General features: G+C 46.0%; 1 protein-coding gene across 6 annotated transcripts in view; it reads right to left on the bottom strand.

The window, feature by feature from the left end:
- Positions 1-16,332, bottom strand: part of CAPZB (capping actin protein of muscle Z-line subunit beta) — a 151,597-nt gene that overhangs the window by 81,596 nt on the left and 53,669 nt on the right. For all 6 annotated transcript variants that reach the window (XM_033228069.1, XM_033228070.1, XM_033228072.1 and 3 more), the window contains exon 2: positions 4,642-4,731. In XM_033228069.1, coding sequence (XP_033083960.1) covers positions 4,642-4,731 — 90 coding nt within the window. The remainder of the gene's footprint in view (positions 1-4,641; positions 4,732-16,332) is intronic.

Raw genomic sequence — 16,332 nt, 5'->3', positions numbered from 1 at the left:
TAATATCACTCTATAATCAGACCATGGTGGACTGGATCCGTTCCCCTACAGTTCCCTGGCCCTGACATCTAAGCGAGGCCATTCCCTTCATGGGGAATGCTGGCAAATCCTGACATTCTCGTCCGTCTTAAAACTGGAGACTTTTCCCTTCATGGGGAATGCTGGCAAATCCTGACATTCTCGTCCGTCTTAAAACTGGAGACTTTTCTTGAAAACAACAATCTCCTCACCTTCATTATCTTGGGCAGGTGAGCAGGGAGGAATGACTGCTGTTTGCACGGAGCAGCAGTGCATTAGCTACTTTCAAAACATCTGACTGATCCCAGATTACACCAGACAAAGGCCTGGATCCTTTGCCTTTAGACAGGTGCATAATAGTGTGAATTTTCTGAAAATACAGCTTTGGGAAGAAACTAAAACTGCATGTGAACTTCAGTGCCACAACAGTATACTCAGCACAGACCAATCCTTACAGAATAAAAGCATTTTGTAAATCCAGTTAAACAGGAAAGAAGAAAAACTGTCATTCCCAGAGAACACTGGCAGTAATGAAAATAAAACATTCAAAGGAACTTCCAGGATCAGTCACAGGATCCAGTACAAAGCCAGTGCACTGCCCCTAATGTGGCATCAGATGTAGCAAGGAGCTCAAAGCCAGGCCATCAATCAGAAAATGGCTTTTGAAGCATGTCAATATAGTATTTTGTCAGTAGTGATGGGGTTTCACCATGTTGGCCAAGCTGGTCTCAAACTCCTGGTCTCAAGTTATCCACCTGTCTTGGCCTCCCAAAGTGCTGGGATTATAGGCATGAGCCGCTGTGCCTGGCCAATGCATGTCAATATAGTTTTAATGAGGCATGCATTAACAGATCCTAATTTGTTGAAAAGTCATGCTCCATTTCCATTTTGACATTCCTCATACTTCAATTAAAAAATTAACGAGAACACCATTTCCCCAACCCACTCTGGATGATGGGAATCCACTCTGGCCTCTTGTTCAGCCTCTGAGGTAGACAGGGCCCCCAGATAGCCTCCACACAGCCAGAGAGGGGAGCTGGCGCCTTTCAGGCCGCCCCCTGAGGCAGTGGAGGAAAGAGAACCACTAATCATAAATGATCTGGCTCTGAGAAGGGATTTTTTGCCCCATGACTAGTTCTTGCTTTTAAATTATGTGCATTTAACATTATTCTCCATAATATACCTATGTGTTAACATTTTAGATTGCTAATGAATTTAATTAACAGTTTCTCTCCCAACAGGCAAAACTGACACACCACACAGACATGCCACATTTAATCTGTTGCTTTCAGTGTGACTAACCCAAAGGAACCTGGCAAGCAGGAGAAAACAGACGTCCCGGCGCTCCCAAGCCACATCCCTATCCTGGCTTCTTCCCCATAGAGTCCAAATCATCTAAAGGAGGTGAGGTGGCCATATGTACCTTACAGGGGTGTTGTATGACTTTGAAGAAATAATAAACAACACAAACAGAAGTCCCCAGCTTAGTCCTGGGCACCCAGCAAGTATTCAACACATGTCAGCTGTCCACCTGAACCTCAGCCCACCTCCACCAGCTCTAGCATACATTCTACAGAAGACAAAGTTAAAAACAGAAAAGCAGGATTGCCTGAGGTCAGCAGTTCAAGACCAGCCTAGGGAACATAAGGAGAGAACCAGTCTTTATGCAAAATAAAACATTTTTAAAAATTGGCCAGATGTGATGGTGGGCGCCTAGAGTCCTAGCTACTCGCAAGGCTGAGGCAGGAAGATCATTTGAGCCCAGGAGTTTGAGGCTGCATTGAGCTTTGATTGCACCACTACATTCCAGCCTGAGCAACAGAGCAAGACCCTGTCTCTCCAAAAAAAAAAAAAAAGGAAAAGTAGTATGCTCTGACAGTAATCTATACAATGTCACACACTACATCATCTATCAGTGGTAGATACGGTCTGGCACTTCAACCTATGTCCAAGTACCATCCTGCAACTAAGCTTCAGAGGTGATCCCTCTCATTATCTGGCTATGGCGAAAGACAGCTCTGGATACTCTCCTTCATCCACCATCAACGCTGCAATTTCCCTGTTGAGCCTAGGGAAAACCGGCACAGGCAGCAAGGGAACCAGTTGACCAGGTTTTCATAAAAGCAGCTACATGCACATCCCTGAAAGACAGAGTGATGAGGGAATCCCGGAGAAAAGACACAGCTGTAGTGAAACACTTCAGTTGCCATAAGAACAAAATAGCCTATTAAACACCAGGAAGGGTCTACTGAGAAAAATTTGTTCATCATTTCCTACTTCTATGTTTGGCTTATTTCTAAAATACAGTAATAACTAAATTGGCAAACTGAATTTAAACTCAGCCAAGCATGCTTTCATGCTGAGTTTAGAGGAAAAACAAGCCCCTGCAGCTGACCAAATTAAAGGCGGTTCACACCTTCAACTTTTGCCCACCTCTTCCACATAGGATCAATCACAGATTTCTGACCAAGAAAAATGCAAAGCCATTAAAGCACTTCCCAGACCGCACTCTGTAGTCCTACCTCACAGGACTGTTGAGAGTCTAAATATGGCTGCGCATGCGGCGCTGCATACAAGCTCAGCAGTCAGTGGGCTGATGGTGACCATTCTCACCACATCAAGTCCAAGTTCTCCTCACTTTCAAGGATACCTCCTACCTATCCAACTTCATACTTCAGTATTTCTCAACAAAGGACATCTCCTCTAACCCCTCCAGCCCACACCGCCCACCCGCCCCCAGCTCACATTTCACATGCTTAGGTCCAGGTTCTACACAAAACTGGACCCAGCCAATCTAATGGGCAGGCCAATGTTTAAAAATCAGGATATTCTGCCACACGCGGTGGCTCACGCCTGTAGTCCCAGCACTTTGGGAGGCCGAGACGGGCAGATCACTTGAGGTCAAGAGTTTGAGACAAGCCTGACCATAATGGTGAAATCTCGTCTCTAATAAAAATACAAAATCAGCCAGGCACGGTGGTGGGCGCCTGTAATCCCAGCTACTGGGGAGGCTGAGGCAGGAGAATTGCTTGAATCAGGGAGGCGGAGATTGCAGTGAACCAAGATCGCCCCACTGCACTACAGCCCGGGTGACAGAATGAGACTCTGTCTCAAAACAAACAAACAAACAAACAAAAAAACCAGGAAATTTTACATAAAAACCCAAATAAATGGCTCCTCTAGAAAAATGTGAAAATGAGCAACAGAGGCTCTATTTCCAACAGGGCAACAAGCACCGGGAGTAACGCGGGCAGCTGCCCTTTCCACAGGAGCCTATGCCTCCAGATCCCACCAAGCCCACTTCAATGATCTTCCTCACTCGCTGGTTCCTGGCCGGGGACCCCTGATCCTGAGCACACAGCGGGTTCATTTGCATCACAACTACGTTACTACCCATCTGAAATGTCGACTGTCTGGCGGGGCCCTCTCTTTTTGATACCTGCCTTCTCTCCGCTTACATCAGAAGCACGTGCAGTTGTCTCTCTGAGCAGCCAGTGACCTCAAGAAACCTCTTTCTTCCCATTTCCTGAATTACTATGAAAGAGATACAACAGATTCCCAACTCCTTCCACAGGCTCTGCTCTGTGTCACACATTTGCCTCTCAGCTGGGAGTTTGCATCCCTATAAATATACAAATAGTGGCACTGCAGACCTTTCAGGCTGCTGTATAAAGTTTTCTCTGTGAATGACATGCGTGCCTCTCCTAGCAGTCATCTATTTTTCCTGGTAAAACTGTTCTGAATGCATCCAATGGAATTAAATAAATCACTACAGCATATGAACAAGTTCCCAACCCACTCTAAAAAGATACCTCACTAATGAGCCACGCTTGGCAATGGATAATCACATCCAAGACCACATGGGACACAACAGAAAAAACAGAGGACCAGACTCAGGGACTCGCGTTCCAAACCCAGCACCAGAACTCACTGCCAAGTGATCAGGGTGATTCGGTTGGTCTCTTAAGACCTGATTTTATTCCTTTCCGATATTTCCTGTGGCTTTATAGATGTTTTTGAATATTTTGGGCACTCTCGAATAATATGGTGCTAGTGAATTTGAGGCAACATCTTGAGACCAATCATTCTGAGCATAAAAATCTATGAAAATGAATAGAATATTTAAAAACTAGATGTGACGGGCCCTTTAACAAGCCAACTTTTGCTTGTTATACCTTTTCAAACTAGAAATGAAGCCACAGAAGCATCTTACAGGTAGACGGTTGTACTGTGTTGGCTGGAGAAACTCACACAATAGCAGAGACTGATAGTGTCTGGCCTGCGTGCACTGCCAAATGCCTGTGGGATGGGTATAGCCTCTTCCCCGCCACATCTAAATGCACGCTTCTAGAAACTGAAGACAAGGCAGGTGGGGAGGGAGCAGACTGTCATTAACTTCAGAACTCCTAACTTGGGTTTCATCAACACAGATGGTTCTGAACAACAGACCACCATACAAAACCCATCTTCTCTCTGCCTGGAGGAATCTCATAGTCCAGTGGCACGGTCTGCCAGGGAGAGAAAAGGTTTCCTATGTTGTGAATTCTGCATGGAAAAAGCTACACAAAAGCAACCCACTCTTAGCCACAGTCTCAAATGGAACCATATGAAGGAGGCACGTACCAGGTCGATCAGGTCGCTGAGGTTTTTCTCGATTTGCTGGGGAGGCAGGCGCCTCATTAGGTCCAAGGCACAGTCCAGCTGCTGATCACTCTGTGGAGGGAGAAATAAAAGTGCATCAGTCATTTTTGCCAGAAGGAATATCAAAAACTCCTTTTAAAAAGCATGCTTGTCCAAGGCATTCTAAAACCCAAAGAGCCGTGTAGTGGGCCCTCTGCCAGGTCTCTGTGTGCCGGTAGCCTGGAGGTGGGGATTGTGCAGGCTATCTGCTCCCCTTTGACAGCAGTCTCTGTCTCAAGTGGGGGCATCCAAAAGACCCTGAAAGAAGTGGAAGCAGGCTGGAGACGTCAGAAAGCTCCCTCGCCAGCTCCCCTGCTCTGCTCAACAGGCCCTGGCAGCTGCAGATGTGCCTCCCAGTTGGTTCCATGGTGAGCACACTCAAGTAGCGGATTACTTTTGCCCTTTGTTGTAACCTGGGTATAAACATCAGGTAATATCCCCAAGCCAGGTTCCTTGATGAGCTCCAAGCGAGGGGGAAAAGCCAGGCAAAGAACAAGTGGCAAGATGCACACAGGTTAAAAGTGCTTCATTCATTCAATGGAAACTTAGGACACTAAGACCTGAACTACACTAGTCAAGAGCTCACTCCACCCAGCAAAGTGGACTGCAAATGCAGTAAACTATATCACTGCAGCAGCAGAGGACTGGAAAGACAACTGTGACCCTTGTTTATCAAGCACTCTTTCAAAAAATGTTCTTAATTCTTTTAAAGACAGGGTCTTGCTGTGTCACCCAGGCTGGAGTACAGTGGCACGATCTTGGCTCCCTACAACCTCCACTTCCCAGGCTCAAGTGATCTTCCCACCTCAGCCTCCCAAGTAGCTGGGATCACAGGTACATGCCACCACACCTGGCTAATTTGTATATTTTTGGGGGGACAAACATGGAGTTTTGCCACATTGCCCAGGCTGGTCTTGAACTCCTGGGCTCAAGCAATCAAACTGCCTTTGCCTCCCAAAGTGCCGGGATTACAAGCATGAACTACCAGCCCAAGCACCTTTTTAAAGCTATGCGTCCTGTGCTTCACAATACTCTCCTCACAGTATATATGCTGCAAATATTTACTAAGAGCCACCATGTGCCAGTCGCCATAAATATATAAAAAAGAGATAAATAAAGGGAGGGGGAAAGGAAGAGAACTGAGCAGAGGTGAGGCTGGTAAAGTGCAAAGTAATTCAATGCACAGTGGGTTCTAACACAGAAGGCTAGACCTCAGGAGATGAGACAAGAAATAAAGTGAGAAAGGTGGGCCAGGTCCAATGGTGAAGACCTGTGTATGCAACTCTAAGAGGTACAGGTGACTCCAAGTAAGGCAGATGGAGTCCCCAACACTACCCAAGCAGAGAGGCACTATCTAATTTGTATCTGGAATCTGCTCTGCTCAGACCAATTTCAGGGTTTTGAAAGGCCTAAATCAACAAGCTACAGCCTCATAAAATACACAAAGCAATCCTCAAAATGCCACATTTGGCCTTAATGAAATACAACTTTTGAATATTACCATTTATAATCCAGGTCTCTTAACCACAAGTAGGCTGTGGGACAAGGACCCACTTCATAGTCACCAAAGACATAAGACATTATTAAGGAGAGTCAATTTCATTTTTTTAAAAACAAGATATTGACATGGCATACACAGCCGGCTGTTTTAAAAAAGAATGAAAGAAAAGAAAAAGCCTGTCCCTTGCTCAAAATGGCTATCAGTGACAGTTCATCCTGGAACACACAATGAACTGGCTCTCCTGCAAACAGTAAAGAAAAACACCACCCCAGAAACTCTACCACTTGTTTTGCTTAATGCCAGCAACATGAATTCCCCACTTGTGCCACGCACTTCTATGCCAACATGTCAGCCAAGGCCACAGTGACGGGTTTGGCCCACTGGCATGAGAGGAAATGTTAACACCATGTCTAGGGCAGAACACACAGATAAGCTGATTTGACTCTAGAGGGACATATTCAATTCCCAGTACTGCCATTCATTAACTTATGGCCTTGGGCGGGTTGCTTAATCTCTAGAAGGCTCTATTTATTTATCCATAAAATGGGAACACAGTATCTTCCTTCGAGAGTTACAATAATTTAGTAATGCATGTGAGATGTTTAATACACAGCAGTATGTGTTTAATGATTAGGGAATGTTGCGTGCATACAAATATATATACAGCTTTTAAATATTTTAAAATTTTAAATGATTCCCCTGCCCAAACTCCCTGCCCCTCAACCCAGTCCTGGATCTCTCTCTCTTGCTCCCCTTAAACTAGAGCTAATGTTCAAACTCAATAAATAGCTATGTATTCTCTTGGCTGAGTAAGAATAGAAAACCCTAAATGATTCAAGTCAAACCCGTTAAAAGGTATAAACTAGTATTTCTCAACTAGGGATGATTTTGCACACATGCGCACACACATACCCACACACCTCCAACCAACCCTGCCAGGAGACATTTGGCAATGTATGGAGACATTTTTGTCACAACTGGGAGAGAAGAAACTACTGACATCTAATGGGTAGGGGCCAGGGATGCTTCTAAATGTCCCCAAACGTGATACACAGCCTCCCCACAACAAAGAATCACCTGGCCCAAATGTTAATAGAGTTAAGGCTGAGAAGCCCTGGGCTAAAAATAATTGCTTCGGGGGCTGCAGATTCCCAGAATCTGATAGACGATAAAGTCCCTCTCAAGAAGAGTGCACACGCAGGGAAACATTTTATATACAATTCTAATTTAAAGACCACACAAAACCCCTAAAAATTTCTGGTCTTCAGAAAGTATCTCAACCAGATATTAGCAATCCTCCTTATAAATGAAAAGCAAATTAAGATATAAGGAAGCCTGTCTAATTTGAAACTGTGATCTAGGCAGAACATAGAAGGGATTAACCAGAAACTGAGCAGTGTGATCCAGGAAAAGACCTAAGTTGACCAGAGAAGCTCAAAGTGAAAGATGCTGTTTTAATCCTTCTTCGGAGCCTGTTCACAACCCCAGTTCCAATATGCTGATCACCTCCTCACCCCGCAAGAGGGCTAGAGAGTCCTCTGTCGGCCTGTATCTAGTTGACAGCACTAGAATACCACTACGAAACGATCTGACTCGTATTTTGCATTAATCCCAATTAATCTTAATTGGAAATGTTTCACTACAAATTTCTAGGGCTAAGGATGTTTAACTATCATTCAATGAGGAAATGACTAAATGCTTCCCATAAGTGAAGCAACATGGGAAAGCTTAATGACAGCTTGTAAGACGTTAAAATTAGAGTTAACTGGAGCCATTTGCTTGGGAGTCATCCCAAACCCTAAGGGGTCCAAACAGGAAACGGCACCGGAGAATGAAGCAGATGTGGATGACCTTCAGCTACAAGCAACGACATAAGTGACCCCGGAAATGGAACGACGGGGACGGAGGGAGGGGGCTAGTCCCAGGGGCCACCCTAGGATGCTGCCACTTTTATATAAAGCTCAAAAACAAGCAATAGTGAACGTTTTTTGTTTTTTTTTTTAAAGATAGGCTCTCACTCTGTCACCCAGGCTGGAGTGTAGTGGCACAAGCTCAGCTCACTGCAACCTCTATCTCCTGGGCTCAAGTTATCCTCCCACCTCAGCCTCCCAAGTAGCTGGGATTACAGGCACATGCCCCCATGCCTGGTTAATTTTTGTTTTTCTTGAGACAGGGTCTCACTTTGTTACCCAGGCTGGCGTGTAGTGGCACAATGATGGCTCACTGTAGCCTCGACTTCCCAGGCTCAAGCCATCCTCCCACCTCAGCTCTCCAAGTAGCTGGAAGGCCACCATGCCCAGTTAATTTTTTGTAGTTTGGTAGAGATGGGGTTTTGTCATGCTGTCCAGGATGGTCTCAAACTCTTAACCTCAAGCAATCCACCCACCTCGGCCTCCCAAAGTGCTGGATTACAGGCATGAGCCACCGTGCCCAGCCAATTTTTCTGTTTTTTGTAGAGACAGGGTTTTGCCATGTTGCCCAGGCTGGTCTGAAAGTCCTGAGCTCAAGCGATCCACCTGCTTCAGCCTCCCAAAGTGCTGGGATTACAGGTGTGAGCCACTGCACCTGGCCATGAACACTCTTATTATTTAGACATGCGTTTTAGACTAATATAACAAGGCTTTTTTTTTCTTTAAGCCAAGACAAGGGAATGATAAATACAACATTTAAGAAGAGTAGAAGAGCACTTCCAGAGAGGCCACGAGGGGAAGATGAAAGCTAGATCTCACATGGAATGGCAGGTTCAAGGGTATTCATCATAATCGTGATGCTTAAGTTATGATTATCAGATATCTAAACTTTTTTTTAAAGGTAATAGAAAAAAATACAAAGTATGCAGGGAGTGGTGGTGTGCGCCTGTAGTTCCAGCCACTTGGGAGGCTGAGGCAGGAGGATCGTTCAAGCCCAGGAGTTCTGGGTTGCAGTGCACTATGCCCGTCGGGTGTCTGCGCTAAGTTTGGCATCAATATGGTGACTTCCTGGAAGCAGGGAACCACCAGGTTGCCTAAGGAGGGATGAACCAGCCCATGACAGAAACGGAACAGGTCAAAAAAATACAAGAAAGAACAAGCAAAGAGAGGGCTTAGGACTCAGGAGTCCAGGGTCCAAGGTATGCCCTGTCATTAGACATCTGTGTTCCTTGGACTGCTCACTTAATCTCGTGGCCTGGGATTTGGCCCAGATGAACTCTAAGACTCCTTCTAGATGGACTGCCCTCTATCCTACTGCGAGACTAGACACACCCAACCGCCACACCCTTCAAAACAAGACCATCATCCTGGATTTGGCCGCTTGCAGGCCAGCAACTGGGCTACAATTCAACAACTGTGCACTGAGTGCCAACCCTGGGCCAGGCCCTGAATCTGGCCCAACAAATGAGACCCAGTCCCAAGCCTCAAGGAACCAACTGTCCATAAAACAGCAAGTAACCACAAGGCCAAGTGGTGTGTCCAATAATGAGACAGAGAAGGTACAAAGAGACAAGGCACAGTTCACCATACACTGATTTGTACTTCTTTGTGTCAATTCTTTTCCTAGGACTTCCCTCCCTCACATGGCTACAAAATAAACAGAAGGCCAGTCAGAGGAAGTAAACTGTCACCCGGTGGCTAAGAGCTCTTTAGGCTCCACAGGCCAGCTCCTTCAAAACTCTGACTGGTCCAGGCACCTCCTTTATAAAGTGAGCTTCACCAGTTCCACCTCCCAGTGGTGTGCTCCAGGTGGAAAGGTAAATAGTAAGAGAAGGACCATTCCTCCTCACCCTGTGGAATTCTCTGCCCATTCAATTAGTCATCTGATCATTTATGTGAGTGTTTCCTAGGTAACAAGCACTGTTTTTGATGCTGAGTAGTCAACATAAAAGTCTCTGCTCTTCATGGAGCTTATGGTGCAGTCAAAATCAGTATAAAAAAAAAAAATCAAGGAAGAGTCCTTGTTAGGATGTCAAATAATAAGGAGGGGACAGTTACCCCACTTTAAGCTGGCAAGGGTCCAAGGGGTAGGTTTAGGGGTTTTTTGTGTGTGTGTTATTTTTTTCTTTTGGTATATAAACTGAGATAAGAAATATTTCACTTTGTTTTCATAAGATTTAAAGAAAAAGCATAAAATTGCTTAAATCACCCTGCAATAAATAAAACAACCATCAATATGGACTAAAACAATTTCTCAGAATAAGAAATCACTCAAATAAAACCCTACATATCTGCTACAGTGGTCAGACATCTGATAGTATTGTGAAATCATCTGCATACAGGAAAACTTGGCCTACTAAGCAAACTCCAGGGCAAAGTCTGATTTGGAAACCATCATCAAGTGAGATGTAACCAGTCCCTACACTCCAAGTCTGGTAGAGTAAACACACCATCCACAACAATGTCAATGTCAGAGTAGAGGTTCCCACCAAGTAGGGCAGGGAGCCCCAGAAGATGTCTCCGAAGGGGCCACAGGAGCGGTTTAGTCCTGGATGAGCAGGTGTGCCTTTCCAGGCAGCAGGTGCAGCAGGGTAAGGAAAGGTGAGCCAGATGCGTGGAGGAGGTGGGCAACCAAGGGGGGGGTGGCCTGGGAAGGTGACTAGGGCCTTGTCACAAGGGCCAGATCACACCCAAACTACTCAGGGGGCAGCTAAGCTGGCCCTAGGAGCTAGGCTCAGAACCTCACTTCTCTCTCAGTTTTTTGCTCCTGTCCAGTTTATAGGTAAGGCATCTGTGCCACATTCTTTAAAATCCACTTTTCTGTGAGGGTTCTGGAGCCCCTAGAGATTTTTCCACAGGGAATGACGACTGTTGTTGTGACTTAGAAGGTGAAGCAGATTATATTTTCTAAAAATGACCATAACAAGCAGTCCCAGACCACATGCTCCTCCTGCATCATGACTGTGACATTCCTCCCACATGGTGGGGAGCGAGGTCTGTGACCCCTCCACCCTGGAACCGGAGGAGCTTTTGTAACGTTTTATCACCAGAGCCCAGCACAAATGATGCCCTATGACTTGTGAGCCCACAAGAGACAATGCAGCTTCTCTCTGCCTGCTGAACACACAGGCCTGGAGCCCACTCAACTGCCCTGAGGCCACCTCATGCAGAAGAGTCCCTGAGACTCCACGGACAGAGGGAGGCCCACGGAGCCCCCAGGTGCTCAAGGCTCCCACTGTTCCAGCTTCAGCTATCTGACTGCAATAGCAGGAGACCCCAAGCCAGAACCACCCAGCCAAGGCCCTCCTGAATTCCTGACCCACAGAAACCATCAGAGACAATGAAATGAATTATTATGTTAAGTCACTAGGTTTTGGGGTGATTTTGTTAGACGGCAATAGTAACTGACACAGAAGAATTTGTCTGGTGACCTTGGGGAGACAGCCTGACCAGAGACGAAGCTGGGGGCAGAAGAGCCAGCAGAGGAGCCTCTACAGCAACCAGGTCTCTGGCTGGATGGCCGGAGAGGAGGAGAGCCAAAGACTTTAAGGTCAGAACAGATAGGACGAGGTCAGTTACTGGAAATGGGAGGAAGCCCAAGGAGCCTGAGATGACTAAGTTTCCTAGCTGGGGCCAACTGCTAGAGGATGGTGCCACAGCCTCCCCGGAGTGTGTGTGGTTTGTGTGTGCTTTTAAAACCCATTGTTTTTAATTTCAAAGACAGGCACAGGCAGTAACTCAAACTGCTAATGCTTGCAAGCAGAGGTCCTGCTTGGCCTGCTGTAGTGGCTGGTTAAGGCAGATTTGTGCTTAACAGCATCTGTCTGTACATAAACAATCAACCAAAGCTTCAAGACCTTCAGAGTTTGTTCTTAAGTTCGTCAAGACCTTCACTCGTTTACATTCCCAAGAGGCTTAGCAAAATAACTTCATAGACAGCACAAAGGTAAACTCTGCTGGCGCCCAGAATGACTTACCACAAATTTATGGAGTCTCACTTAACCATGGTTTGTCTTGTATAATCTGTGACCTAATAAGCAACTTTGTTTAAACGTCGAATCCGTTTTCTGCCATGTGGCCCAGGAACAGTTTGTGCTGGGGGCAATTTGGGGAAGGAATCCTGGGCCAGCCCAGCCGACCACTCATCTTTAGGTCACTCTGGAAAACCGCACATTTCAGATTAATACAAAGAAAAGTGCTTCCTCCACTGCCTGAGTGTCCTCTGGGATGTGATGATAGCTATGCAGGAGGGAGATGCCTCAAACACAAACACACACATACCCCTTGGATGACTTTCTGTTCCCATGGGAAAATCCAGTACCCAAGCTATCAAGGGAATCACAGCCATGGTGGAAGTCCACTTGGCAGACCAAGCCTCCTTCAACCTTTTGGGGTCTGCTGTCTACCATCATAGCTGAGTCAATGTCATCTTTTTAAATTGAGGTTTTTTTGTTTGTTTTGTTTTTAAAAAAAAAACATGCAACATAAAATTAACCATTCTAGTCCTACTCTGACCATACAGACAAATATAAAACCCTGGGAGACGGCAGGGCAACATGAAGGAGGAGCCTGGCTCCTTGGACGGCCCACCTTGGACATCCAAGGTGGGACAACAGGTCAGAATGGGTGACTTGTTGTTATATGAGAAATAAACTCCTATCTCATTTGAGGAATAAAATTTAACCACTTTAGGGCTGGACACAGTGGCTCATGCCGGTAATCCCAGCACTTTGGGAGGTGGAGGCAGGTGGATCACTTGAGGTCAGGAGTTCAAGACCAGCACAGCCAACATGGTGAAACCCCATCTCTACTAAAAATACAAAAATTAGCCAGGCATGGTGGCAGACGCCTGTAATCTCAGCTATGCAGAAGGCTCAGGCAGGAGAATCACTTGAAATCAGAAGGTGAAGGCTGCAGTGAGCTGAGATCATGCCACTGCACTCCAGCCTGGATGACAGAGTGAGACTATCCCTGTCCCCCACTCACCCCCCCCAAAAAAGAAAAATTAGCCATTTTAAAGTGAACAATTCAGTGGCTATGTTGTTAAGGTCATTTGGATTACCATGAAAACATAACTGCTTTATGTGTCTCTCTCTTTTTTTTCTTATAAACAAGTCTCTCCTTTAAAAAAAACTGTTGGGATCACAGAAATTAGATCTGGACTGACATCTCAATTTCGTGTGAGTCCTGCTCCTTCATTTTACAACGCATAATGAGGTCCAGCGCCAAGTTTTGCCAAGTTGCACAGACAGACGCAAAATCCGCACCTAAACCCGGATCTTCTTCATGTTTCGAGGCCTGGTTCTGCCCCGAGCCCTTCTCCCCCGTGAGTCTTTCATCCAGGGACTGTGTAAGTGACTGGCAGACACAGCCGAACAGTGAGATGTGATTCTCGCCCTCAAGGAGCTGTGACCTAAGATAGAGGACAGCCAGAAAAAAACAGCAGGAAAGAATTACACCATCCTCCTACATTTAACGCCCAGCATCCCAGCTACCCCATTATTTTTGAGGACTGGTCCTCCCAGTGACTTGCTCAGGTCATCAAGGTATCAACTTTTAAAAAAATTCTAGAAGACAGCAATCTCTCTAAAATGTATTACCTGCTCTACATTTTTACATAATGCAAATTATCACAGGACAACGCAATGAACACAGTGAAACCATTTCTCATTAGCCTAAGGACACTGTATGAGTAGCCATTCTTGGAACGTAGCCCTGTGTCTGCTTTTTACATTTATCTGCTGCTTCTGCCAGGCTGTCAGCTACACTTCCTCAACGAGTATGTTGCTTCTAATCTGCTATGGGTCGAGAATCCAGAAAATTAGAAATCTACTCTCATTTCAAACAAAAAAAAAAGAAACTTTAAGAGAAGGAATAAATCAGGTTGAAAACTTGGGGTCCAGAATCACAGCCCACAAATAGTTTGTAAATACCTTGACACTATATGAAGATTACTTCTTCCTTTTCTTAAAGAAGTTCAAGACTCTAAAGGAACAGATACAATATACTAATAATTCCTACTTTCCCATACAGCCTGCGTAAGCACGTCCCCACCTCATCCCTTGGAACCTCAGTCTTCTTTAAAACCTGGGCCTGACGGTACTGTCTACCTCACGGGCCACTGGGAACGAGGTACCACGTCTGGGCCATAAGGGCACTGCCCACAGAGCATCCTCCATAAAGGGTAGGAACTCTCCCAGAGAGTAAAGCACGTGGCTTATCTGCCAGGACTTTCACATAACATTCCTTAGGTGCTAGAGGGCCCTTTCCGCCTGGATTTTTCCCTCACTTGACACAGGTTTTCCATTCAGGCTGCCAGGAGTCTCTAGAAAGGTAGGCGGAGTGTTATGTCAGTTTCCAAGTCATTAAGCACCCACAAAGGAGGGCAGGCTTGCACAGCACTCACTCCACACAACCGCCCCTGCCCTGAGTATGATGCAGCACATGGTTTCCCTGAAGCCACAAGGAGAGGAGGGGCAGTGACAGTGAGAGCTGAAGGAATTTCACATGTGTCCATGGAAGATCACCTTCCCTTTGTTTTCCCGCACTCTAGTAACTCCCTCATGCAGTTTGCTTTCTGAAGCCCTCTGCTCCATTTCCCCAGCCCAGGACAGCATCAAGAAATATTTCCACCATCTCAACTATTTGAAACGTCTTCCTTTTTACTGGTGCTCCCAACCCCATCTGAGGCCATCGAAACCAGGCAACTGTGGCAGCACTAACTAGCAGAGTCCCCAAACTACCCTGACACCCTCCCCAGCAACGAAAATTTCCACGTGCCTCTCCCTGGCATATTTATTCCAGAGGAAAACTTAGCAACCTACACACAGGCTCTGTGTCAAACTCTACAACAGCCATCAGTTGATTTTTCCCTTACACATCCCTCCAGGAAGTGAAATATCCGAAATGAGTCACAGTCAGGAATCGGAGCTATACTTCTGCTGTAGCTTTTTGGATAACCAATTCACTGTTTACACTCCGACACCTCTAATTGCTGAACACAGAACAGTTCCTTTGCAGAGATCAAAGTTTACCTGCTGAACCTGGCGAAACGACAAAACTTCTTAAAAAGGAGGTAGCCATCCAGAGTGCCAGAGGAGGGTGGCTGTACAAGCACGTTTTAATTGGCAAAGCACAGTCACTGCCCAGCAAGGAGAGTATGCAGGGGTTTATTCTGCTGTTCTTCTATTTCCCCTTTAAGGCACATGTCTCTTACCCCTGTACCCTCCAACTCTAGTCACTCCCCACACACAGCTGGCAGCTGCCCACCCACACCAGCACCTCGGGGAGCTTGCTGATCCCTGAGCCGACTACTGAAGCTCCCAAGCAGCTCCACCTAAAGGTAATCACTGCCTGCTTTTTACAACATACACAAAGCAAATGGGCCAACATGATGCACAGACAAACCCTGGGTCACATGATGACCGACACACTCATTGCTCCGGGGGGCTCTCTGCCACATTTCTCAGGCATTGTGCTTGGCTCTGCTGGCCCACTGAGTGAGCTAGAGCATTTTCTCTTGGGTGTGCCTACCCCTCCACCTGTCCAACTTTAAAACACTGATTCACAGGGATGTGACACTAAAGGGGACCCTAAAAACCATCTAAACTGGAGAAAACTGAGGCCTGGACTGACCCGTAACAAACAAGACATCACATAGTAGGAAAGGAGCCATGATCAGAAAACACATCTCTTTAGTACACACTTTAGTGCTTCTGCTTATATAGCTTGAGCAGCCCTAACCCGAAAATCCAAATCGAAAACTTTTTGAGCACAAACATGAGGCTCCAATGAGCATCTCAGACTTTTGGATTAGGAATGGTCGACCAGTAAGTTCTGCAAATATTCCAAAATCTGAAAAGAATCCAATGAAGTCTCAAATCCAAAATGCTTCTGGTCCCAAGCATTTCAGATAAGAAACCTGTAGCTTAATCATCAGTCAAAATTTAAGAATACAGCTGATTTTATCCAAGAAAATACTACTTCGGGCCGGGAGCACTGGCTTACACCTGTAATCCTAGCACTTTGGGAGGCAGAGGCGGACGGCTCGCTTGAGCCCAGGAGTTCAAGACCAGCCTGGGAAACATAGTGAGACCCCGTCTCTACAAAAAACTTATAAAATTAGCCAGGTGTGGTGGTGCATGCCTGTAGTCCCAGCTACTCGGGAGGCCAGGGTGGAAAGATCACCTGAGGTTGAGGCTGCCCAGTCTGCGTAATAGAATG

This window comes from Trachypithecus francoisi, unplaced genomic scaffold, assembly GCF_009764315.1.
Source record: "Trachypithecus francoisi isolate TF-2019V2 unplaced genomic scaffold, Tfra_2.0 Lachesis_group12, whole genome shotgun sequence".
NCBI lineage: Eukaryota > Metazoa > Chordata > Mammalia > Primates > Cercopithecidae > Trachypithecus > Trachypithecus francoisi.
Note: the sequence above shows the minus strand (reverse complement) of the source record. Positions and strands in the feature narration are given on the sequence as shown.